This window comes from Mirounga leonina, unplaced genomic scaffold (assembly GCF_011800145.1).
Source record: "Mirounga leonina isolate KUSES-001 unplaced genomic scaffold, KU_Mleo_1.0 Mir_224, whole genome shotgun sequence".
Classification (NCBI taxonomy): domain Eukaryota; kingdom Metazoa; phylum Chordata; class Mammalia; order Carnivora; family Phocidae; genus Mirounga; species Mirounga leonina.
Genome location: NW_023270615.1, coordinates 10,683,961 through 10,708,928, shown reverse-complemented (window position 1 = coordinate 10,708,928; position 24,968 = coordinate 10,683,961). Strand labels below are relative to the sequence as shown.

General features: G+C 44.0%; 1 protein-coding gene and 1 pseudogene across 1 annotated transcript in view; both read right to left on the bottom strand.

Annotated features, from left to right (window-relative positions):
• The window catches only part of DOCK8 (dedicator of cytokinesis 8), a 227,664-nt gene extending 208,093 nt beyond the window's left edge, over positions 1 to 19,571 (bottom strand). The window contains exon 1 of the mRNA XM_035029106.1: positions 19,504 to 19,571. Within this exon, the coding sequence (XP_034884997.1) occupies positions 19,504 to 19,556 (53 nt within the window). The 5' untranslated portion in view covers positions 19,557 to 19,571. The remainder of the gene's footprint in view (positions 1 to 19,503) is intronic.
• Positions 19,572 to 24,084: 4,513 nt separating this feature from the next.
• LOC118026408 lies at positions 24,085 to 24,171 on the bottom strand (annotated as a pseudogene).
• Positions 24,172 to 24,968: the final 797 nt, after the last annotated feature.

Below are 24,968 nucleotides of genomic sequence, written 5' to 3'. Positions count from 1 at the left end.
TCAATCACAATAATGGTTGCAGTTCAATCTTTTGAGGTTGATTTTTTTCTTGAAGATGTCTATAAAAGATTGGCCTTACCTGTTTGTACCTATTTGAACATCTTTCAAGTATTTTAAAATCTCATTCTGAAGACAAATGTCACGCAACACTCCAGAAAGACAACTGGGCAGCTATATAAATCACTGAATAACCTTTGAGTCTGTGGTTCAATTTCCAGCATTTATACTGAAGAATCATTCAAGATGAAAAAAAAATTACAATCCTCACAATGAAATGTTATGCATTCATTTAAAAATGTCATGCAAGAATATTTAGTGACATGAAAAGTTGTTCATACTATATTTTTAAATTAAAAAGCAGGTTACAAAACAGTCTATAAGTCTGCTTCCAATTTTGTAGAAAACATGCATGTATGTGTGTGAGTCTGAAAAATATATATATATCAAGCTGTTAAAAGTGATAAACTTTTGGTCAAAGAACTAGAAATTATTTATTTGTTTGTTTTAGAGAGAGCGCAAGCAGGGAGAGGGAAGGGGCAGAGTGAGAGAGAATCTTAAACAGGCTCCACTCTTAGCGCGGAGCCCAACGTGGGGGCTGAATCTCATGACCCTGAGATCAAGACCTGAGCCAAAATCAAGAGTCAGACACTTAACCGGCTAAGCCACCCAGACGCCCCTAGAAATAATTTTTATCTTAAAAATTTCTGCTTCACATGCATTCCTGCTTTTTCTATAATTCACACATATAGCTTTTGTAATAAGAAGCCATTTGTCACTTAAGGAAAGTCTAGGAAACAGGTCTGTTGTCTCCAGTCTGTAACTCTAGCTGCTTGTCTTCAGGATGAACCCCTTCTTCTCCCGAATGGCTCTGCGTTCCCACATTTCTTCCCCATCTCTCATATAAGCATCCCTGGTGATCACATGATATGCATTATCTAAGTGGCTCTACCAAGTTCCCCCTGCAGACTTTCAGAACTGCCACAGTTTTCCACAGAAGTTACTTTTTGGAAAAGGCAACAGTGTGTGCCTACCATCTCTTTCAGTTTTCAGAAAATGTGAGGTCATGGGGAAATTGAAGGTCCAAATTTCCCCTTGGCCTTTACGTCTCTTTCCTTTTGAGTGAACTATGATGTATGTGGTGTGTATGTGTGTGTGTGTGCACGTGGGCACGTGCCTGCGTGTTCTGACGGACAGGCTCTGTAAATGAGTTGAAACCTTACTTTATGTTGTTGCGGTCACTGCTTTTAACATTTCTCTATCCCTCATGTTCAGTGTTTTTTTACTTTGTCCGTATTTATTCTTAGTTTTCTTTTCCGAGCACCTTCCTAGCGGGAGACCTGGTTCCAGGTCCGTTACATAGGACACGTTGACTAAGCACAGAAACGTGGCACTCGTTTGCATTTCACAAATGTTTCATTACTATGTGTGTTGTGCTCTTTGACTTACGCAGCATTTTCATAGAGATTGTATCATTTGACCCAGTGACATGGGCATTATTCTGTCTTACAGATGGAAAAACTTAAGACTCAGGGAAATTAAAGAACTTGCACAAGATGCTCCCACTGAGAATCAGTGGAGGGCGACCGGAATCGGACTTGTTGGCCTCAAGTTTCTGACTGGAAGGTCTCTACTCTCTTCTCCCTGTAGTGAGGGCTCTCTGAATTGTTTATCACTACAAATGATAATATGAATGAGAAGATTGATGTCACAGACTATTAAAATGATTAAAAGGCAAATAAAACAAGAGGATTCCTCAGACCCAAAGTAAACCAGTCACGAAAAGCAAAGTGACTCAGCTTTCTCATCAAAATTCTGTCACAGAGGGGAGGTGGGACCATTACAAGGTTACCCCTCAAGTGGGAGTGAATGTTTTAGAATGCTTCTTTCTCTTAGATAACATCTTGTTTCCCGTCAAATAAAAAATTCTGATTTAATCACTCAAAAGCTGTTTAAAAATATCTTAATCTTCTGGTTTTTCCTCAAATGCTTTTTAAATGCTTGTTCTCTGGGGAAAAAAAAAATATGGCTGAGCAACTTGGCTCCTTACCAATCTGTGGGGTCTCTAGAATGAAGATTAACTTTCACATGGCACTTCTAGAGTCCTCAATTTCAATGAGATTTTAAGTTGTTTTGTTTTTCTACTATCAGCCACCCTACCTTAAAGGATAGGTATGCCTTGTATTCTTAGCATCTCCATCTAGAATCTTAGGTGTTTCAGCTATACACATTTAGATATTGCTTCCTTGGTAGTCTCCACACCCATATCCCCTGTGACTTAGACCACAGAGTTTTCATCTATCTGCCAACAGCACAGCAAACCAGGCCTATCTGTATGTTGACTGACATTTGGTTAACGGCCCCTCCTTTGTGACTGGGACCCTGTGTGGCACAGATGGTTAGCTGACCCCCCAAAGATTCATGCTCCCCATTCCCAGGGAGGATTTGTTGCTGGAAAGTGACTGCCAGACAAGAACCGTATTCACCAACCCTCCTTGCCTATCAGTGGACCTTGTAAGTAGTTCTCATCATGTAACGTGAGCAGAAGTTGATGCGTACCACTTTTGAGTTGAGGTATTTAATAATGGGCTACAAAGTCTTTCAGTCTCTTCTTCTTGGCCATTGGCTGAATGATGCCAAAGTAACCTAACAATTACAAGATGGCAGAGCCATAAGGTTGAAGCTGCCTGGGGTCCAAAGTCACTGCTTAGAGGAGAGCCACCTGATCTGTATCAGTCTGTGGCATGAACATAAAATAAATGTTTGTTGGGTTATTCCACTGAGATTTTGGGATTATTTGTTATGACAGCTCTTTTACCCAGATTCATACTGGACCTATAAGCCCAGATATCCCTCCTCATGAGGCCTAGATCATTAGGCCTGGATCTTCCCTCCTCATTAGGATTCTGGAGTTTGATGAGCCTGAATCTGATATGAGTATTAATGGGTCGGAGGTGGCATGATGCTACAATGGAAGTTCTGTCACTGTTTCATGCCCACCGCAATTTGGGGGGGCTATGGCAGAGACCGCTGGTCGCCTATCAATAGCCATTATCCCCTTCCTTCTAGCTCAACCCAGGTTTTGTTGGAGGTGGCAATGTGCTGGCCCAATAAAAACTGTATTTACCAACCTTCCTTGTAGGTAGAGGGATCTGACCAAATGTGATATATAGCAAATGTCCAGTTTCCAGTTTTTGGAAAAGTTCCTTAAAGGGGAGCAACGTTAGCCGACGTGCCTCTTTGGCCTTCTGTCTTCTTCCTGTCTTCAAGGTTTTTCCAGTGCGTAGTTTCAAGAGCCACCTTATGACCATGAGCATGAGAACCACGCACCAAGGATGATGGGACACAAAGACACGAGGTCTCTGGTGGCATTTTGGGCTCTCCTACCAAGTGTGGGTTGCCAACCACTGGAATTCCTGTTACGTAAGACAAACTCCCCATCTGCTGAAGCCACTGTTTTGCGGGGTTGTCTCTTCCCTGCAGCTGCTAAAAGCAATCCTAGCTTACTGAAGGGTGACCCTTCTGACACAACCCATGTCTTGTATCTTCATTTCAGGCTGGTCTTTCTGCCTTCCTTGCTGTATTCTCTTCTTTTTTTTTTTTTTTAAAGATTTTATTTATTTATTTGAGAGAGAGAATGAGAGACAGAGAGCACGAGAGGGAGGAAGGTCAGAGGGAGAAGCAGACCCCCTGCTGAGCAGGGAGCCCGATGCGGGACTCGATCCCGGGACTCCAGGATCATGACCCGAGCCGAAGGCAGTCGCTTAACCAACTGGAGCCACCCAGGCGCCCTGTATTCTCTTCTTCTACTCACTTTAATTCTTCCCAGCCCAGGACTTACACTGGACCATAGCATTACCGAATCTCTAAGCCCATAGGGTAACTCTTGAGGATAAAGTGCTCGCTGACCCTTTTCCCAGTCATTTAATTTAGCCTCAAATCCTGCTCCTTGGAGTGACACATAGGAATTTCCAAGCACCTTGTCTCCATAATACCCTCACACCGCTGCTTCGTCTCTGGACCAGACAGCTCTGCCATCTCAACTCCATCGGTGTAATTATGGTATTTAAGAGAAACCCAAGAAGTTATATAAGTTCATTCACCTGCCTCCAGGCAGGACTGCAATTAGCTCTTCCAGACATATAGCTGGCTTCCATGGGCCAAAAAAGTGTCTCACAAAGCATGACTCATTGGTAACTATGAAGGAGTCCATTTCATCTGTTCTCAGTTTCCCTGCCAGTAAAACGGGTACTGTGATCGGAGCAGGGAACGACAAGACCTTCTGCTTAAATCCATGAAGTTGAAACTGGAATACGATGGCTTGCTTTCTTCGGTGCTGTACTGAGATTAAAATGGCCAAATATTCTGCAACTCCTCCCATCAAGAGATTGGGTCTATTTTCCCACCCATTAAAGCTCGGTTGCCTTGTAACTTGTTTGAACCAATGAATGTGGGGGAAGGAATGTTGTATAAGCTCTAAAGCAAGCCTCAAGGAGCCTTGTGGCTTCCATGCTCCTCCTGGTAGAAAGTTCCCTCGACCACAGAAGGAATACCGAGCTAGAGTCCTGGAGGATATGGGGCCAAGTGAAGCGGGAGAACAGCACCAAGGTCCTGAACTTGCGAGTGAGGCCAGCGTAGACATCCCATTTCAACTGAGCCATCGGATAATTGCAGCCACATGGACGACCACAGCAAGACCAGCAGGGCTGCCCCACTGAGCCCAACCCGACTTGTCAACCCATAGAATCATGAGAAATAATAAACTGCTGTTGCTTTAAGTCAATAAGCTTTGGGGTAACATACTAGTTTCCCAGGCTGCCATAGCACATCACTACAGACCCAGTGGTATTTATTCCCTCACTGTTCTGGAGGCCGGAAGTCCAAATTCAAGGTGTCGGCAGGACCACGCTCCAGCCCTGACGCTCTAGGGAAGACTCCTTCCTTGATTCCCTACTTTCTGGTGGTTGCTGGCCAACTTCGTGTTCCCTGGATCGTGGTGGCGTAACTCCGGTCTCTGCCTCTGTCTTCACGTGGCCTCTTTTCTATGTGTGTCCGTGGCTCTGTGGCTCTTCTTCTAAGGATGCCGCTGATTAGACTTAGCGCCCACTTTAATGCAGTATGACCTCATCTTAACTTACATCTGCAAAGACCCTCTTTCTAAAACAAGATGACATTTGCAGGTACCAGGGCTTAGGAATCTTTGGGGAGAGACACGATTCGACCCACAACAGGTGGTTTGTTAGGCAGCAAAATATAACCGATACTGGTGTTCCTTCCTATAATTTTTGTACTTCAAACACATAAAGATAATAAAATAGAAAGGATTATCAGTTCTGAAAGATAACACATGACAGTGTTGAGAGTTTCAGAATCTCCGCAGAAGAAAACAGATAAGAAGAATATTTTATTTATTGTCAAGGGTCCCAACGGTGGCGCAAAGCAAAATTTGTTATAAATCGGACAGTATCGGGTCATATCTTTATCCATGTGTAAGACTTATTTTATGGGAATGAAACATACATGCGCTTTCCCTCTCAGATCAGAGCATGCTCTGGCCAGCATGGCATGTTAAATCTGTGTAAAGGTCAAAGCTTTGTTAGAACCTTCTGGTTACCGATGTCCCACTTTCTCTTCTGCCTCATCCAAACTTTCTAAAGGAGTGGTCTCTACCAGCTTCCTCCATTTCCTCTGCACTGACTCCCCCCATAACCCTATGAAATCTGACTTCCTTCCCCACAAATCCACTAAAACTGCTGTTTTAGACGTTTACACTGACCACCAGCAAAGCAGATCCAATGGCTCTTTCTTTGTCCCCGGACCTTTCGAATTGCCCTGTTAGCTTGCTTTTCTAGCACTACCCTATCTGCCACATCTGGGCCAAATTCTTCTTCCTCTCTTTTTGCAGCTTTTCCCTCTTACACCAACTGGCAGTGGCTCATGCCCTGGTCCCATGATTTTCCTCTTCCCACTACACTTTCCCACCTTCATTGATGACTTCCTAATTAATATGTTCCTTCCTGACCTCTCATTCAAGTTCCAAACCTATATCTCAAGCTACCCCATGGAAATGTTGTATAGTTTATGCTTCTCTGTATCAATCAGAGTGGGCTTGGTTATGCAGTGATAACAAATAATCCAAAAATCTTAGCGGCTTATAAAAACAAAGACCACCAGAGAGCAAGTGTGGCTCTCCCCTAACTGTCTTTACTCCAGGGCGCAGGCTACAGACCCATCTGGAACATTGCTGATCGTACAGAACAGGGAAAAGCTGACATGGCTCTTAAAGCTTCACCTCGAAGTGACCACATCACCTTCAGTAAGGTGAAAAGTAAAATCCTCTCACAGGGAAGGAGTAACTATCCATCACTGTGCAGCCTACTCCATTCTCTTAAACAAAAACTCTACAAGAGAAGTTTAAATCACCCTCCCAAAACTTACTCAGATTTCAAGTTTTCACAATTACTCACTGGCACCATCTTTATCCAGTTTCCTCAGAATGGAAATCTTGGTGTTATCTCTTTTATAAATCTCACCTTTCCTAATTACAAAATTTTGAAGAAAATGTGGGAAATATACCCACATACATACATACATACACACGCTTCACATGCCAGGAAACAAAAATCATCAGGAATACAACTACCCAGGTATAACACTGATAACATGTTCACATATGTCCTTCTGGTCCCCTCCTTACCATATGTATTGATCCATTAACTCTACAGGGAGATATATACATATTTGTTTTTCAATAAGAATGATTTCAGACCATACATACAGCTTTGTGGCTGTCAAAATCTTATCAAGATAATTTCAGTATTTTCTTTTCTTCTGTTTTGAAAAATAGCATGGCAATGACTTGCAAATTTAAATATCCAGCTCTGACCTCTCTCCCGAGTCTCAGATTCCTAAATAAAACTACATAGTAGGAAATTCCACTTGCATTTCTAATATGCATCTTAGACTTAATATGCCCCCAACTAAACTCTTGATTCACCCTAAAAGGCTGCTCCTCGTCCACTCTTTTCAATCTCTGTGAAAAGCACCCATCTCCACCCAGAACTCCAACCCCAGAGACATGGCGATTTCTCTTTTTCTCCCACTGTCCCCAGCCCACATCTAATCCATCCGCTCAATCTCCAAGTTGTAGCTCAGACCTGACTGCCCCTCCCCCCTGCAGTCCCAGCTGCCACCACCACCCATCTGGAACCTGACTACCTCCCCATTATTTTCCTTGCTTCCACTCTTTGCTTCTCTGTGGGGAAGCCAGAGTGCACTTTTAAACCCCAGAATGGAAATCTTGGTGTCATCTCTTTTGGGATGTCAATCAAGTCATGCCTCTGTTCCAGAATCCTTCCCATTGCACTTAGAATAACATTTCAACTTTTCCCATGGCTTATAAGGATTTGATTGCTGCCAACTTTTCTCCTCATCTCTACCACTCTCCCTTCATCCACTCTACTCCAGACATGCTGGCTCTTTCTTTTCTTCCAACACACCAGACTTACTCCAGCCACAGCACTTGCTAATTCCCCCAACCAGTCCCAGCCCCAGTCACCGACCCACTCAGGGATGCCTTCCTCGTCCATTCTTTTGAAGTATCCACACTCTCCACATGACCCTTGTACATTCTCTGCATGGCTCTTATTTTATCTGATATTTCCTTGTTTCTTTCCTGGTTTACTTTATTATCTTCCCACTGGAAAATGACTTACATTTTTTGTTAAAGGTTTTATTTATTTTATTGAGAGAGAGAGAGAGAGAGAGCACAGGAGTAGGGGGAGGGGGAGGGGAGAGGAAAAGAGAATCTCAAGCAGACTCTAGGCTGAGCGTAGAGCTGATGCAAGGCTCGATCTCATGACCCTGAGATCACAACCCAAGCCGAAACTAAGAGTCGGTCGCTTAACCAACTGAACCACCCAGGCGACCCTGGAAAATGACTTCTTTTAGAACAAGAACCTAGACTGTCTTGCTCACAGCTCTATCCTTGGCCCTTAGAACTCTGCAGGTACACAGCAGACTACAGTCAATGTTCATGAGAAGAGCAAATGAACAATTATTGAGGTGCTTCTCAAATCCAGTTGATTCCCTTTGAAGTATCTGTGGCCACAGTCACTTTTCTTCTTGTGACTCCAGCCTAATCCCCAGACCTCATCACCTCACAATGGGGATGACTGCAGCCGCCTCCTGATCCATCTCACAGAACTCCCCCTACCCCACCCATTCTGCACACAGCTAGTTACTCTTCCCATTATAACAGTTTCATCTGTTGCTCCCCTCCCTGTGCCTTCTGTCAACAATCCTGCCCTAACCCTCACCCAGCCACACAAACTCCATCTCCTCTGTTCTCTTAGTCAACCTGCTCCCTCCCGCTGAATTCTGGGGGGCAGACACTGGTTGTTGTTTTTTCCCCCTCTCATACTGCCTAGAGAAAGTTACAGGCAATCAAAAAAAATTCTTGTGAGTTGAATAAAGTGATTGGTATACAACAGGTAATATACAACAGTTACAGTGGATATATACAACAGAAAAAGTGGATACCCTTTCTAAAGGGATATTGTGAAAGCAGACAGTGATTTGGAATGAAAGAGGACAATACTAGCAGGTGAAGCAAACCAGTGAGAACGACAACAGGGAGGCGACAATCCTGTTCCCGCAGAGACCAGATGGCCACCGCTGCCTTGAAGCAGGAGATGGTACATTTTTAGTGGACTTTGAGCCTGCCTTCTTCTGCGAGCATAAGGGAAAATGGGCCGTCATGCTGGTATAAATCGGTGCCTGCTGACTGGCACCCCGCAGGCAGCTCTGGTTGGATTCCCCAATGACCCGGGACCCCGGGGGGTTATCTTCTTGGTGAGAACTTAACTTCTCTTGAGTTCTCAAGTACGGCGCCAAGAACCGAATGCAGACAACTCAAACAACTCAAACCACAGAAGGGGTCTGCTGTGTGTGGACTCTTGCCCTGTGTCGCAGCAAGGCAGAGCAGGGATTTGGAGGACAGCCCTACTATCTGTGGCCATTCTTCCCACTTTCTCTCATGGGGGGTGTGGTGCAACAGGGGACTACATCTCCCTGTTCAAACGGGAGAATCCAGCCCAACCATTCAGTTACACCCACGCCAGGAGAACCACATCCTTCTTAGCAAACACCATACCCTCTTGTGCTAATCTACAGACTTTCTCCAATCAAATGTCTGGGCAATGAGGCAGAATCTTTATTTTATGCTTTAAAAACCATATTATTGGGGCTCCTGGGTGGCTCAGTTGGTTAAGCATCTGCCTTCGGCTCAGGTCATGATCTCAGGGTCCTGGGATCGAGCCCCACATCGGGCTCCCTGCTCAGCAGGGAGTCTGCTTCTCCCTCTCCCTCTGCCCCTAACCCTGCTCATGCTCTCCCTGTCTCTCAAAGAAATTTAAAAAGTAATATCTTTAAAAAATAACATTATTTAAAAATAAACATGTTATCAACTCAACTCCTTATCTCAGGTCAAACGCAAATCGCGGGTACATTCATCTGATAGAGACAAAAAAAAATTTTTTTTTGTTTTAGTTTCCGGGCTTTTCCAGGAAATAGGTAATGTGACTATAACGTAAGGAGTGATTAAAAAAAGCATGACCAGATTGTACACATCTAAATACCTGTTGCTGGGTTTTTTGTTTTTTGTTTTTTTTATAATTTCACACAAGAAGGGCCATGCAGTCTATGCTGATAGAGCTGGCTTCCTGAAATCATCTTTGGGGGTTCTTCTTGGCAACTGCTTTCAGAGCCACTTGAAGAGGCCGCTAAAAACCAGCTCCATGATTTTAAAGTCATATCTTCTCATTAACTCAAACTGATACTACCTAATTTAACAGACTTGATTAAATGCTAATGACTTTGGCTCATTCCAGAAACCATACAGTGTATCATTTATGGATATGTGCGTGCGCACACGCACACACAAACACACACACACACACACACACTAAAAGTACAACTTGGTGGTAGTGCTGACCTCTGAAGGAGCAGAATATGGGGATTTCAAATTTATCTGTAATGTTCTCTTTTTTCATTTAGAAATATCTAAGACACAAGTGTCCAAATGTTGGGGCGCCTGGGTGGCTCAGTTGGTTAAGCGTCTGATGCTTGGTCTTGGCTCAGGTCATGATCTCGGGGTCATGAGATGGAGCCCCGTGTGGAGCCTATTAAAAAAAAAAAAAAGTGACCAAATGATCACATTTGTTCATTCTGCTCAGCAGGCTCTCAGGTACCTGCCATGTTACCATCTATCTGTATTTACTATATTTTTGAAACTTTCCAAGTAAGAAAAAAAGCAGATTCTCCCCCAGGGGAAAAAGATTTCATGCCACTGAGCTTATTTTTTAAAATAAATGTCCCCCAAACTCTGAGAGCAATTCTAAAAGGATCTCCAAGAATGTTCTGGATACTGCTAGGATCCTTAGAATAAGCAGCACGAAGCCAAAAGGACCACTTTAAAGGTACAATGCCCAAAAGGCAGGGTTAGGAGGCAAATGAAGTCTCCCTCCTTTCACAGTCCATAATCTTGGGTTAATGTCCTTGCCCCTTGCAGACAAGGCCATGACTTTTTGTCTTTGTATTTCCAGGACCTGGTGCAGTGCTCAGAACAGAGTAACCCTCATTAGCTGGAGTGTATTCTCACTCTCAAACTTATGAGCCTAGGATTTGCAAGCCTCCTAACTTATCCACACACCAGAAAGTCAACAGATGGGAGAAAAAAGTTGATTACTTTACAGTTCTGCATTTCTTACTCTAGTTCCAGTTTAGCCTGAATACCATTAGGTAACCTGTTTGCTATTTTTACCTTTAACCTCTTGCATAGGAAGAACAATAAACTTTATCCTTTGAATGATAAGAGTGCTTGTGAAGCCTCAAGGTTTCTAAGCAGAGTGACACTAACATGTTGTACAAACATAAAGCCAATCCCAGAGCCAGAGGGACCCAAAAAAGTGTGAAAGAAGTCCAGTCTATGTATACCCGGATCCAAGGGAAAACACAGTGAATTACATCATCTGGATCTTGTTTGTGAGAGACAGGGATTCTGATTCCGACATGCCATTCCATTTCAAAGAGCAAGAGTTTATGCAAAGGACAGGTAGATTAGATTAGATTGTGAAAGCAAAGAGTGAGTGAAAGTGTGACAACTAAAGAGAATCAAGAAAGAATTAAGTTGCTAGAACAATCCACCTTCATCGTTAACCCACCTATTCAATGAATAAAGGCAGAAAGCAAGGAAGATGGAGGTTACCACCATCTTTAGTTGTCTATCGGGCAAAGGAAAAAGGAGAAATGTATGACCATTTTAATTTCTGAAGCATGACTTCAGAGGTCACGCAGGGATCTGGCAGAGAAGCTAAACAGGAAGAGGTAAGAGACATTTAAGAGCAGGGGTCAAGCTTGCAAATAAAGATTTAAAAGAATGATATAACCCAGCGGGGCGGCAGGGATGTCCACTATCACCACTGCTATTCAACATAGTATTAGAAGTCCTAGCCACAGCAATCAGACAACAAAAAGAAATAAAAGGCATCCAAATCGGCAAAGAAGAAGTCAAACTCTCACTCTTTGCAGATGATATGATACTCTATGTGGAAAACCCCAAAAACTCCACCCCAAAACTGCTAGAACTCATACAGGAATTCAGTAAAGTGGCAGGATACAAAATCAATGCACAGAAGTCAGTGGCATTCCTATACACCAACAACAAGACAGAAGAAAGAGAAATTAAGGAGCCGATCCCATTTACAATTGCACCCAAAACCATAAGATACCTAGGAATAAATCTAACCAAAGAGGCAAAGGATCTGTACTCAGAAAACTATAAAATACTCATATAAGATACTCATGAAAGAAATTGAGGAAGACACAAAGAAATGGAAAAACGTTCCATGCTCATGGATTGGAAGAACAAATATTGTGAAGATGTCCATGCTACCTAGAGCAATCTACACATTCAATGCCATCCCCATCAAAATACCATCCACTTTTTTCAAAGAAATGGAACAAATCATCCTAAAATTTGTATGGAACCAGAAAAGACCCCACATAGCCAGAGGAATGTTGAAAAAGAAAAGCAAAGCCGACGGCATCACAATTCCAGACTTCCAGCTCTATTACAAAGCTGTCATCATCAAGACAGTATGGTCCTGGCACAAAAACAGACACATAGATCAATGGAACAGAATAGAGAGCCCAGAAATGGACCCTCAACTCTATGGTCAACTCATCTTTGACAAAGCAGGAAAGAATGTCCAATGGAAAAAAGACAGTCTCTTCAACAAATGGTGTGGGGAAAACTGGATAGCCACATGCAGAAGAATGAAACTGGACCATTTCCTTACACCACACACAAATATAGACTCCAAATGGTTGAAAGACCTCAATGTGAGACAGGAGTCCATCAAAATCCTAAAGGAGAACACAGGCAGCAACCTCTTCGACCTCAGCCGCAGCAACTTCTTCCTAGAAACACTTCTTCCTAGAAACATCGCCAAAGGCAAGGGAAACAAGGGCAAAAATGAACTATTGGGACTTCATCAAGATAAAAAGCTTTTGCAAAGCAAAGGAAACAGTCAACAAAACCAAAAGACAACTGACAGAATGGGAGAAGATATCTGCAAATGACATATCAGATAAAGGGCTAGTATCCAAAATCTATAAAGAACTGATCAAACTCAACACCCAAAGAACAAAGAATCCAATCAAGAAATGGGCAGAAGACATGAACAGACATTTTTCCAAAGAAGACATCCAAATGGCCAACAGACACATGAAAAAGTGCTCAATATCGCTCGGCATCAGGGAAATCCAAATCAAAACCTCAATGAGATACCACCTCACACCAGTCAGAATGGCTAAAATTAACAAGTCAGGAAATGACAGATGGTGGTGGGGATGCAGAGAAAGGGGAACCCTCCTACACTGTTGGTGGGAATGCAAGCTGGTGCAGCCACTCTGGAAAACAGTATGGAGGTTCCTCAAAAAGTTGAAAATAGAGCTACCCTATGGCCCAGCAATTGCACTACTGGGTATTTACCCCAAAGATACAAAAGTAGGGATCCGAAAGGGTACGTGCACCCCAATGTTTATAGCAGCAATGTCCACAATAGCCAAACTGTGGAAAGAGCCAAGATGTCCATCGACAGATGAATGGATAAAGAAGAAGTGGTATATATATACAATGGAATATTATGCAGCCATCAAAAGGAATGAGATCTTGCCATTTGCAACGATGTGGATGCAACTGGAGGGTATTATGCTGAGCGAAATAAGTCAAACAGAGAAAGACATGTATCATATGACTTTACTGATATGAGAAATTCTTAATCTCAGGAAACAAACTGAGGGTTGCTGGAGTGGGGGGTGGGGTGGGAGGGATGGGGTGACTGGGTGATAGACACTGGGGAGGGTATGTGCTCTGGTAAGCGCTGTGAATTGTGCAAGACTGTTGAATCTCAGATCTGTACCTCTGAAACAAATAATGCAATATATGTTAAGAAAAAAAAAAAGAAGAAGGTAGCTGGAGGGGAAGAATGAAGGGGGGGAAATCGGAGGGGCACAATAACAGAAAATGAATTCAACTAATCATTGTATATGCAATCAATGCAATTTTACAGAGCCTTACCTCAATTACAATGTAGATCTACAGTGATTGACATGGAGAGTTGTTCATAATATTTAAAATTAACAAAACAAACCCCAAAGCAGCATATCCAATAAGATCTTATTTTTGTGAAAATGGAAGGCTATACATGCAAATGTTGAGCTGTAATTTATAGGTGGTCGACATTTTTGCTTACTTGTTTCCTATTTCTCACGTTGAACACGGATGAAAAGAACAGAGGGCAGGGGAAACTCTTTCTGACACCACCAATCCTGCTTTTTTAGTCCTGCATTTGATCTGAATGCAGTGGGACACAGTATCCTGTGCCAACTTTACCAATTTGTTTGATCTCACGGAACCCCGGCATACAGATGCCTTCATACATACTTTCAGAGAGATCAGCCTGTTTTTATTCTGTGTGTCCCCAAGTTGTCCAAACAGCCAGCTGCACCACTACAGCGTGAGTTCCAGAAGCAGAGGGACCACACTTACCACAACCATAGAAACGCATGCATTTCCCTGGACCCTAGAGAACCCTTGCGGCTGCTGGTTGCTAATAAATTAGACTAGACCCTTGTGGGAACTGCGATAGTACATTTTGTTTTAACATTTTCCTATTGACCAAAACAGGAATAAGCACCTGATTGTTTGCCACTGAAAAAAATTAAGGCCTCCTGTTTCTTTCTTTTTTTTTTAACATTTTATTTATCAGAGAGAGAGATCACAAGCAGGGGGGAGGGGTAGAGGGAGAAGCAGGCTCCCCACTGAGCAGGGAGCCCAAGGCGGGGCTCGATCCCAGGACCCTGAGATCATGACCTGAGCCAAAGGCAGATGCTTAACCAACTGAGCCACCCAGGCGCCCCAGGCCTCCTGTTTCTTACCCTTCCTCAGCAAGAAGTCTGAGCGTCACACCCCTGCCTCCTCAAGGTCCCTGTTAAACAAGAGGACAGAAAGATGGGGAGCTCATAACATCACCCCATTCCATCACTAGCTCTGTCTGGGGAGCTGAGATGGGAGACCTCGTCCCTTGAGTTCTCTCTCTCTCCCCAGGTAACCACATGATGCAATTATATTTGCTTTCCACAGGTAACCATATGACGCAATTATACATCTATCTTCCATGTAGAAGTGAACATTAGCTCCACACATGCATGTGAACTGTCAGAGCTCAGAGAACTCCAAATGAAGAAAATTTCACCCTGGCAGAAGGTTCTTTCATTTGCACTTGACGCCCAAAGTCAAGGAGAGCTGTCCCAAGAATCTGGAAGAAAATGATTTGGAATGTGAAAGACCAAAATTCCTGAGTTTGATTGCCTAAAGCCTTGTCTATTGGTTGTTGGTCTAGAACACGTTCAACAAATGAAGCAATTCCAGAAAGCACCAACATCCTGCTCTGCCATCACTACTAAAGATTTAGTTTAGTTTCACTGCTGACACACATTTATACATAAATTTCTATGCCTGCATCATCTTCATAGACAAAATAGCAAATACTTCTCAGGAAGATCTCTATACCTTCATCTTGTTCTAGTCCTAATGCCCAAAATTATTGGGATTCTTAAATGCAATCTGTTTTCTCAGCTCCTTGTTTTTATCTTCCATAAAATCACTCTGTAATGATGATTATTTTGCTTAACATTTTGTCCCTTTTCTACAACAATGCAATGTAGATATATAAAGTTCTTAGCGCAATGTTTGGCACGTGGTGAACAGTCAATAAACGTTACTTATTTTCCTGTTATCTTAATATAAAACTGAGACGACAGCATGGTATAGAGATTAAAGGAGAGGATTTTGAAGCTAGGCTGCCTCCATCTGAACCCCAGCTCTGCCCTTTGTTAGCTATTTTGTGACTTTGGACAATTTTTAGGACTTCTCCGTGCTCAGTTTCTCCGTGTGTAAAATGGAGGTAATAATTGTTCATACTTCATAGGGGTAAATGAGTTATAACGTGCAAAGATTTAGACTGCCATACAGTAGCCATGTTATAAGCATAAGCTATTATTATTTATTCCTTTCAATCCTGAGTGTCCAGAAGATCATTTATGTTTTTTCCGCCTTCTGACTTTTGCTCTCTTTACCCAGAGTCCTTATTTTACTTTAATATGTGCTAAATTCTATATCTATTTTGTGTGTGAAAGAAACCAAGACTTCCCTTAATGAATTTTCAGAATATTAGTAATAATTTTTATAATCTATGAAAGCACTAAATGCCAGTAAGAAAGAAAGGTAGTTGATCAGACTTGGTGCTCATACAAGGACTGTATTATGACACTTAAAGCAGCAGTGTCTGAAATCCCAAATGCAAACATTACCATGAATTTCTTAATTCAATCTAGTCCTTTTGTGCACAGGAAGTCAGCGACAATTACACTGAAACAAAGATGAGTACATGAAACTTATGCGAAATTAAATTTTACTTCCCCAGCTCAGAAAACTTCAGTGGAGGATCTTTTCCCCTGTATCTCCCTGAGAGGTGGGTTCTAGAGAAACGTTTAACTGTAACAAGTCACACGATTACATCATACAATTACACTTTGTCCCCAAAACAAAACAAAAAGTCCTATAGGATGGGACTCTTCCAACATGTGGATTTCCAACATATGGGAATTTAGGCCTCTTCAGAGCATGGGAGAGCCAGGGCAATCGTGGGGGATGGGCACTGGTGGGCATTCCCAGGTTCCTGTTTTGCTTTGGCCCTGCCCCTAAACTGAGCAATGTTACTTGGAGAAAGCCGCAGAATTTGGGAACAGTGGGGGACACTCTTTTCCCACTGTGAGTTAGTCAGCTCACTCTTTCCTGAGGTTGGTGCGGGCAGAACTGAGCTCTTTACAAAGAAAAATTTTAATATATCTGATTTGAATATTTCCGTAATAGGAAGCACGCTGATTTTACCCCCACAAACATTTTCAAGGGATAGTTCGTCTTATTCTGAGTAGAAAGGTGAAAAAATGGAAAAAATGGGAACCCATGCTAAATGTACTTTAGGGCCATATTTCAACACTGGGGCGTGCAAGGGAAAACATTTTCTTTTCCAACTGCAAAACTGCAAAATGTCACATTGGTGGTTTAAACACCGATCAGAACACAGAAGTTTGCCAGTGCGGCTACTGAGATGAGAATTTTTTTTTTTTAAAGTCATTCCCTGCTTGCTTTCAAAGGAAATTATTAAGGCTCGTGCATCAAAATAGCACATGCCCAATTAAGAGCACAGACTTTGGAGTAGTTTGTAATCTCTGCTACTCTTGCTTGGCCTTTAACAAATTGCATGGCCTTTTGCAAACTACATCTCCAAGCTTCACTGTCCTTCTATATGAGATTTCATGTGAGTCTCCTAAGATTTTTGTAAGGATTTAGTGATATAATCCATGAAGCATATCACAGTGTCTGGGACAGAGTAAGTGTTCAATGAATGGTGAGTTTTAATATGATGCTAATACCAGGTATGTCCTTACTAAATCCACTCCTTTGAACAATACTTTCTGCTAAGCTCCTTGGTATAACTCTTTCACCTAAGACACAAATGCTTCCAAAGGGAAAGCAGAACCCCCCCCCCCCCAAATAGGAATATCCGATCCTTTTTCTTGCCTGAGGATTAGGGAACCTTTTATACTTAACTTGAATGGGGGCTCTTCTTGTTCAGATTGCATCACACACTCTGTTCCACTGGGTGTGTCTGGTGATCTCAGCAAAGGGATGGAAGTCACATGAGGGAGAACATCCGCCCCAGCAGCTCCAACCTACGGCTGGTGGACCCAGCCCAAAGTGCTCTCTAACTGCAGCTTCCTCTCCTACCCTTCTTCCTTAGGCTCTCAAAAACGATGATAGGGACAGTGATGAAGCTGATGGCAAGGTCGATGAGGACCGCTAACACTTAACACTTATTCTGAGCCACACGCTATAGGCACCTATTTCCCTCAATCTTCCCAACGGTCAGAAGAAGTAGGTCCTATGATTTATCCCATTTGACATATAAAGAAACCAAAGTTTACAAAGGTTAAATAACAGGCCCAGGGCCCCACAGTGTGTAGCAGGGGGCCAATCTGCAAGCAGGTCCTAATTCTAGCCAGGGCCTTTATTCTTAACCCTCAGGCCACACCAACCCCACGACTACTTTCAAGAGTGCATACAGGATTAGTGCAGGTCCCGCTGCTCTCCCCAGATCAACTCCACCAAACCCCACAGTCTCGAACATCTTTCTGTCCCAGCCATGCTTCCTGAGCTAAAATTCACAGGGCCCGAAGAGCAGTAGCCCTGGCAAGTGGTACACCCATTGCTCACTTCAGTTTGATTCCCATACTCCCCAAACGAATTCATTGCCCCTTCTGGCTTGCAACAGCCATGAACCCTAATGCTAAATAAATAAAAATAAATAAATAAATAAATATAAAATAAAATAAAATCCCGGGCGCCTGGGTGGCTCAGTTGGTTAAGCGACTGCCTTCGGCTCAGGTCATGATCCTGGAGTCCCGGGATCAAGTCCCACATCGGGCTCCCTGCTCGGCAGGGAGCCTGCTTCTCCCTCTGACCCTCCCCCCTCTCATGAGCTCTCTGTCTCTCTCATTCTCTCTGTCTCAGATAAATAAATAAAATCTTTAAAAAAATAAAATAAAATAAAATAAAATAAAATAAAATAAAATCCCCATAGGGAGACTCCTGATGGACATCATGCCTTTTAACCAGTACCTTCGGTACTCTAACATTAATATACAATGCCCATTAATAATTAAATTCATTTTAAAGATGAAGAAATAGTAAGGTACAAGGAATGGTTTGCCCACAGCTACCCAGCAGGTGGACATCAAACAGCAATAAAGCCCAGTGGGCCCTGGCCGGGGTGGGGGGCTTATCACCTGATTATTCGGGGCTTCTAATGCCTTCTGGCTCCAACCTCTCCACACGCCCTCGGCACACAAAACGTACGGTGCAACTACCCTCTCACGGGCTCAGCTAAAAGAATAACACGTCCTAGAGCAGGGAGGGCACAGGAGAATAACAAGTTGAGCCTTCGGGACCAGTTTCGTGTTATCTTTTAACTGGACAGTCTCGATTTCTCAGGGCAAGACAAAAATGTCCCCCGATACTTGTCAGCAGTTTTCAGCGGAGGGAAAACTGCAGCTGCAGCACCTCTGGCGAGAACTTTGAGCAGTAAATGTGCTCACACTGAGCGTGTGCGATTTGGACTAGGAACCGGACGGGGAGGTGGATTCATTGCCCTTAGTTCTCCGCCGGAGCGCTAGAAATGTAAAAATGCCAGCCACAGGCCATTCCTTTTTGTTTATTTAAATGGAGAATTTTTTAAAAAATCACTTTTTCCGCTTCACGGCTCCTTGGGACCAGGGAATAAAAATAGCGATGTCAACAGGAGCCAAACTTCTTCGGAGGGGACAATACAACGCGAGGGGAAAGAGCCCTGCTCAGAACAGCCCAAGTGCTCAGCAGCTGCCTGGAAACACAAGTCGCCCTGCAACCGCTTCTTGACTTGGCCCATCTCCCGGCAGGTCTCAAAGGCCGGCGCGCTTCATCAGGAAGTCCGCGGCGAGCCCAGCACAGCTCGCCCCGCGCCCTTCGCCCTCCCCGGCGCGGCCACCTGTCAGACCCCGAGGGCGGCGCGGGCGACGCGGGTCGCGGAGGTGGCCCCGAGGCTCGCTCAGGAAGGGACGCCGGTGGCCCGGGACACCCGGGCGGGCTGGGACCGTCGCGGAGGCGCGGGCGGAGGCCGGCGCGCACGGACACTGTCGCGCGCTCAGCGGCCCCAGCGCGGCCGCCTCCGGGGTGGCGGGACGGGGGTCGCAGGTGCACCCCGCCGCGCCGCCCCCGGGACTCGGCCCCCGCGCGGCGCTCGGCCGGCCCGGGGCTGCGCGGCGCCGCGGGGCGCGTCTTACCTGTTGATCTTGAGCGCGAACGCGCGCCGCTCCGCGCCCGGCAGCGTGGCCATGGCCCGCGCGCGGCTCGTGCGCCTCTAGGGGCGCGGGGCGCGGACGGCGGGGGCCCGGCGCGCCGCGGAGCCGCTGCAGCGCACGCCGAGCGGGGCGCGAGCCGCAGCTGTCAGTGGGGCTGCAAACTTCCGCATTTCCACCTTCGGCGCCGCAGCCACGGCGGGGGAGGGCCCAGCCTCGGAGCTGCCGCGGCGGCGAGCCCGGCCCGCCACCCGGCGCCCGGCCCGGCACGCAGGGAGCGGCGGGCGAGAGGGTGTGGACACGCCGCGGAACTGCCCCCCGGATGCTCCGAGCGACGGCGCGCTCCGGCCGCGGGGGCCCTGACCTCAGGCAGAAGCGACGCGGCCGGAGGGCTCCGCGACCGCCGAGCCAGGCCGGAAACTCCATCTGCCCGGAGCCGCGGGGCTGCCAGCGCCTGAGGGCAGGAGCGGGAACGCGCTGCCCGCCCGCCCCGCGCGCTCGGCGAGGTCGCGCAACCAGCCCCGCACGTGCCCGCGCTGGGCCTTCTGAAGGGTCCGCACCAAGCCTGGGGCCGGGGGTGCGGGGGGGAGGCAGACTTGAAAACACACCCAGCCCACCCACCAACCAGGGTGCAAACCAACTTTTGCGAAAGATGTCTCCCTCATCCTTCCTGGGGCACTCGAGTTAAATAGAATGAGTCCAGCCAAGGAATAAACATTAAGTTATCCCCCAATGCCCCCTTCAATTTTTTTTCTTTCTTTCTTCTTTTTTTTTTTTTTTTCCCAACAGGAGGATAAATGCTTTTCTCTGGGAAAACACTGCACGCCTCTTTCCTGTGATTCAAGAATATGCTGCATCCCTGTTTATTTCGGTTTCAGATGAGAAGTCGGCTAAGAGGCCCAGACCCAACTCAAGAAAAATCAGAAAAGTCCCAATGCTCACCGGAGTGGGAAAGTACATGTTTATTTCAAGTTACTGGTTGCTCAGAGTTTTGCTCTAATAGAGCATTCTCTAAATTCTACCTCTGTTTGGCAACTTGCCCTTTAAAAAATACTGAAGCAGGATATTTTTGGTTCAGAGCTACGCTGCTGTCCAGTGTGACTATTGACCATTGGAACAGATGGTTAGTCTGCATTGAGATATACTGAGTGTGTAAAATGCACATTGGATTTTGAAGACAGTGTAGAGAAAATAATGCAAAAATATCCTGTTAGTGATTTTTTTAAATGTTAGTTACATGTTAAAATGATAGTTTTGATATTAGGCAAATAAAATATTAAAATTAATTTCACCTGTTTGTTTTTCCCTCTTTACAATGTGGCCTTCGTGAAAGAAAATTTAAATTACACACGTAGTTCACATATGAGGGTCACATATGTTCCTATCAGGCACTGCTGGTTTGTAGTTTGCAACCTAATATGTAAGTAAAACTCCTAAGGACTGAATTAAGTCTCTTCTTGTTGGCCTTCCTTTCTCTGGCTTTGCCTGGCTCTGTTAGTTTAGTAATTCCTCAGAGCTGGTTAGGTGACTTTTCCCTGCAAATATCAATGCCTTTAAGCATATAAGACAAAGTTTTTCAGTCCAATGTTATTATATAGGCTATGAAAAAAGATCCAAGGAAAAGAAAGCTTTTTGTAATGTGGAGTTTCTGACTTCCAAATTCTAAGTCTATTTACTGCGCTGGGATCTATAAGCCAACATTTAGATCAAGAGATGCTGAGAGAACAACTCTGTGACGACTTCTCAAACTGAGAGCAAATGGGTGATTTGTAGACGGTTCTTTACACCAGAATCTTGAGTCTACTGTGTACCAAGTCAGCCTTTCATATGGCTCCTTTGAGTTTCTGAATGTTTGTGACACACATGTTCCTACAGAGCAAAAATATTCTAGTTTCCACACAAACGCAAATAAAATGTAATGAGAGTATCTCAGATTTTCAGAATTTGCAATCAAGGAAAACTTTTTTTGGCGGGGGACAGGGTAAGGGGGAATGGAATCATAAAATCTCCCATCTTACACCAGGGCATGCTGCATTCAACTTAGTATTTGATACCTAATTATAAAGATTAGGCCAGCATTATGCTCCATGCTGTCCATTTTTGGATGGTTAGAAATGACTCCAAATTTCCTCAACAGCCTTTTAACAATTCACTGCCTATTTTCAAAATGTATCTGCTCTGGGATACATTCACAGATCACAGATCACTGCTAAATCCCTGGCTTCTCACTACTTCTTTAGTTCCCTGTAGTTGGGTGTCTCTCCTGGCTGCCCGCCCTGTCCAAAATGCACTCTAGGGACGCCTGGGTAGCTCAGTCGGTTAAGCACCTGCCTTCGGCTCAGGTCATGATCCCAGGGTCCTGGGCTCCTCGCTCAGTGGGGAGTCTGTTTCTCCCGCTGCCTGCTCTGCCTGCCACTCCCCCTGCTTGTGTGCTCTTTCTCTCTCTCTCTGACAAATAAATAAAATCTTAAAAAAAAAAAAAAGCACTCTAGAAAGCCTCCTTTCCACACCTATGACCTCTCTTGGCCTTCCTCTTTCTCTGTATCTCTGTGTCATCGATTTTGTTTTCATCTTCATAAAATTCCTCCCTTGGCTTTTTTTTTTTTAGAGAAAGGGAGCGAGCTCAGGGTGGGGAAGTGGGGGGAGGGGCAGAGGGAGAAGGAGAGAGAATCTTAAGCAGACTCCATGCCCAGCGCAGAGCCAATTCAGGGCTCCATCTCATGACCCTGCGATCATGATGGGAGCCGAAATCAAGAGTTGGATGCTTAACCAACTGAGCCACCCAGGCTCTTGACTTCTATAACAGATGTAATGTCCATTATGACATCTAGCTTTCCCTATGTCTTCTTACCTCTCCGAAAAGCCAACCTCTTTCTTTACACTGCGTCGTTCATATTTTATTTAACAAATAGCACTTACCTTGTACCAGGGCCTGTTCGGAGCCTTTACAAATGTTAATTAATTAGTTAATTACAAACATTAAGTGATAACATTATGCCTACTTTGCAACCAGGAAAACTGAGGCTCAGAGAGGTTAAGTGATTTGCCCAAGATCACAAACTAGTAAGGGACAGAGTCATTTCCAATCCTAAATCAATGCCTATCTCCCAAATACATCCACTTGAATATCCTCAAACTCCACGAATATAAAACACTCTCTACCTCTTGTACCCATTTGTAACCTGGCTATCCCTCTGTGATCGCTCATTTCTATTGGTGGCCCTCTTTGCCCATTTGCCAATTTTAGAACCTTGGAGTCATCTAGGGTGGGAAAAGCAGGAAACCTGTGTTCTGGATCCAGCTTTTCATGAACTGTGTGACCCGGAGCCAGTCACCCTGCGCTTGGCTGACAGAGCCCTCCATCTCAGGCTGACGCCATCTGCTCGCCTCCCTCTGAACTCTGTGAATGTGTCAGTTCTAACTTCCTCCTCTTCTTTACCCTTTGGATCTAATCGTCCACCAAGCTCTGTTATTTATGCTTCATAAACCTCACTCCTCTTTAGTGTCATTGCCCTCACTGCTTCCCTTTTGACCCAGCTCTCAGCAATCAATGTCTGGATAACAGCACCAAAAAAAAGTTTTTAATGGCCTCCCTGCTTGTCACTTCTTTTTTATTCTAATTGAACTGAACTCTAACATTGTATGAGTTTGACTAAGACGCTTGTTTCATCATCTTCTTTCCCTGCTCAGTTAACTTTGGTGACTTCCCATAACCGTACAACTAAGTGTGATCTCTCAACTGGTTTATAGTCCCACTTCATGTAACTAATTCTAAACCTTACCTCTCTGTCAAAGCAAGGAAGATGTCCTGGCCTGGGGCCTTCTTTGCTGGTGTCATTCTTTCTGCCATCCTCACCTGAAATGCCAGTCTCTCCTGATCTTTCAAAGTTTGAATGGAATTTACACCTTCCATCTCTACCTGAAGGAGTATGTCTTTCAGTGTGACAGCACCTTGAACTAGCTAGAAAGGGTAGGTCATTACCAATGAACACAACCTAGTGGAATTTAAGGTCCATAGGACTATAGAGAAAAGTGTGATCATTTGCACATCTCCTTCTTTATTCCCCAAACCATTTAAGATTTTGTTCATCTGTCACCTTCTGAGAGCATCTATTTAACATTGGAATGCCCCCTTCCCTACTGACATTTCTAACTCCATTTCCAACTTTGTTTTTCTCTAAAGGACTTTATCACTATCTGACATACTCTATAATTTATTTATGTTTATGATCCCTCATGCTTCTAGAATATGATTCCATAAGTGCAGAGATTTTTGTTTTATTCACTGCTCTATCTGTATTGCCTAGAACAATTCCTGACGCATACTAAGTGTTTGACAAGTACTTGTTGAATAAATGAATGCAGAGCAGACACTCAGTAAGTATTTGCTTTTTTTTCTTTTAAGATTTTATTTATTTATTTGAGAGAGAGAATGAGATAGAGAGAACATGAGAGGGGGGAGGGTCAGAGGGAGAAGCAGACTCCCTGCTGAGCAGGGAGCCTGATGCGGGACTCAATCCTAGGACTCCAGGATCATAACCTGAGCCAAAGGCAGTCGCTTAACCAACTGAGCCACCCAGGCACCCTCAGTAAGTATTTGTTAAAGTGAACTTAGTAACAAACTATAGAAATGATCCCTGAAAGTATAGTCTTAGATGGGAGTAATCGAGTTTCACGTGTCCTTCAGAAGAAAGTAAGAATCTTTTTTATTCTCTTGAGTATTTCAGCTGTGCCTTTGTATGCACATCTTCCAGCTCTGTTTTGTCTTTATCTTTTGGGTGGAGAAATGAAACCAGCACATAGATTATTACAAGCAAGTGGATATTTGTATTGTTGTCTTATAATTGAAGACAAATACAGAAAGATTTGTGTGCTGGCATTTAAAGCCAGCCATTAGAATAGGAGTTCCTATTTTTCTCCACTTTATTCCTTATACTGTCACAAGAAATCTGTAAATAAGAAAAGAATAAAGAATAAGAAATTTTCCCTTAACGATCATGGTGACAAACATATATATACAAGCATAGTGTATATATTTTTACATGTGCGCTTTATATATGTGTATTTTAATTTAGGATTTAGCCCATATTCCAACGTGCAATGGTATTTCATTTTCAATAGGAATATTCAAACCATAGCATTTTATAACTAGAAAGACCTTGGATTAATTCATTAATTCATTAATTCATTCTTCATTATCATCTGTATGCTTTTTATTCATTCCCCAAACATTGACCAAGGGGTGACCATACGTCAAGCTCTGTACTAAGTGACCCTAAGGGCAAAACAATGAACAATACTTGCTCCTGGACTTCGCAGAACTCATGGTCTAGGAACGAGATGCGTTACAAAGGAAAAGAAGAAGCTTGAGTTCCCAGTGACAATGCAGGAACATTCTATTTCCCAAAACTCGGTGAGGGCGGAAACACAAAGAGGAAATGATTTATTCT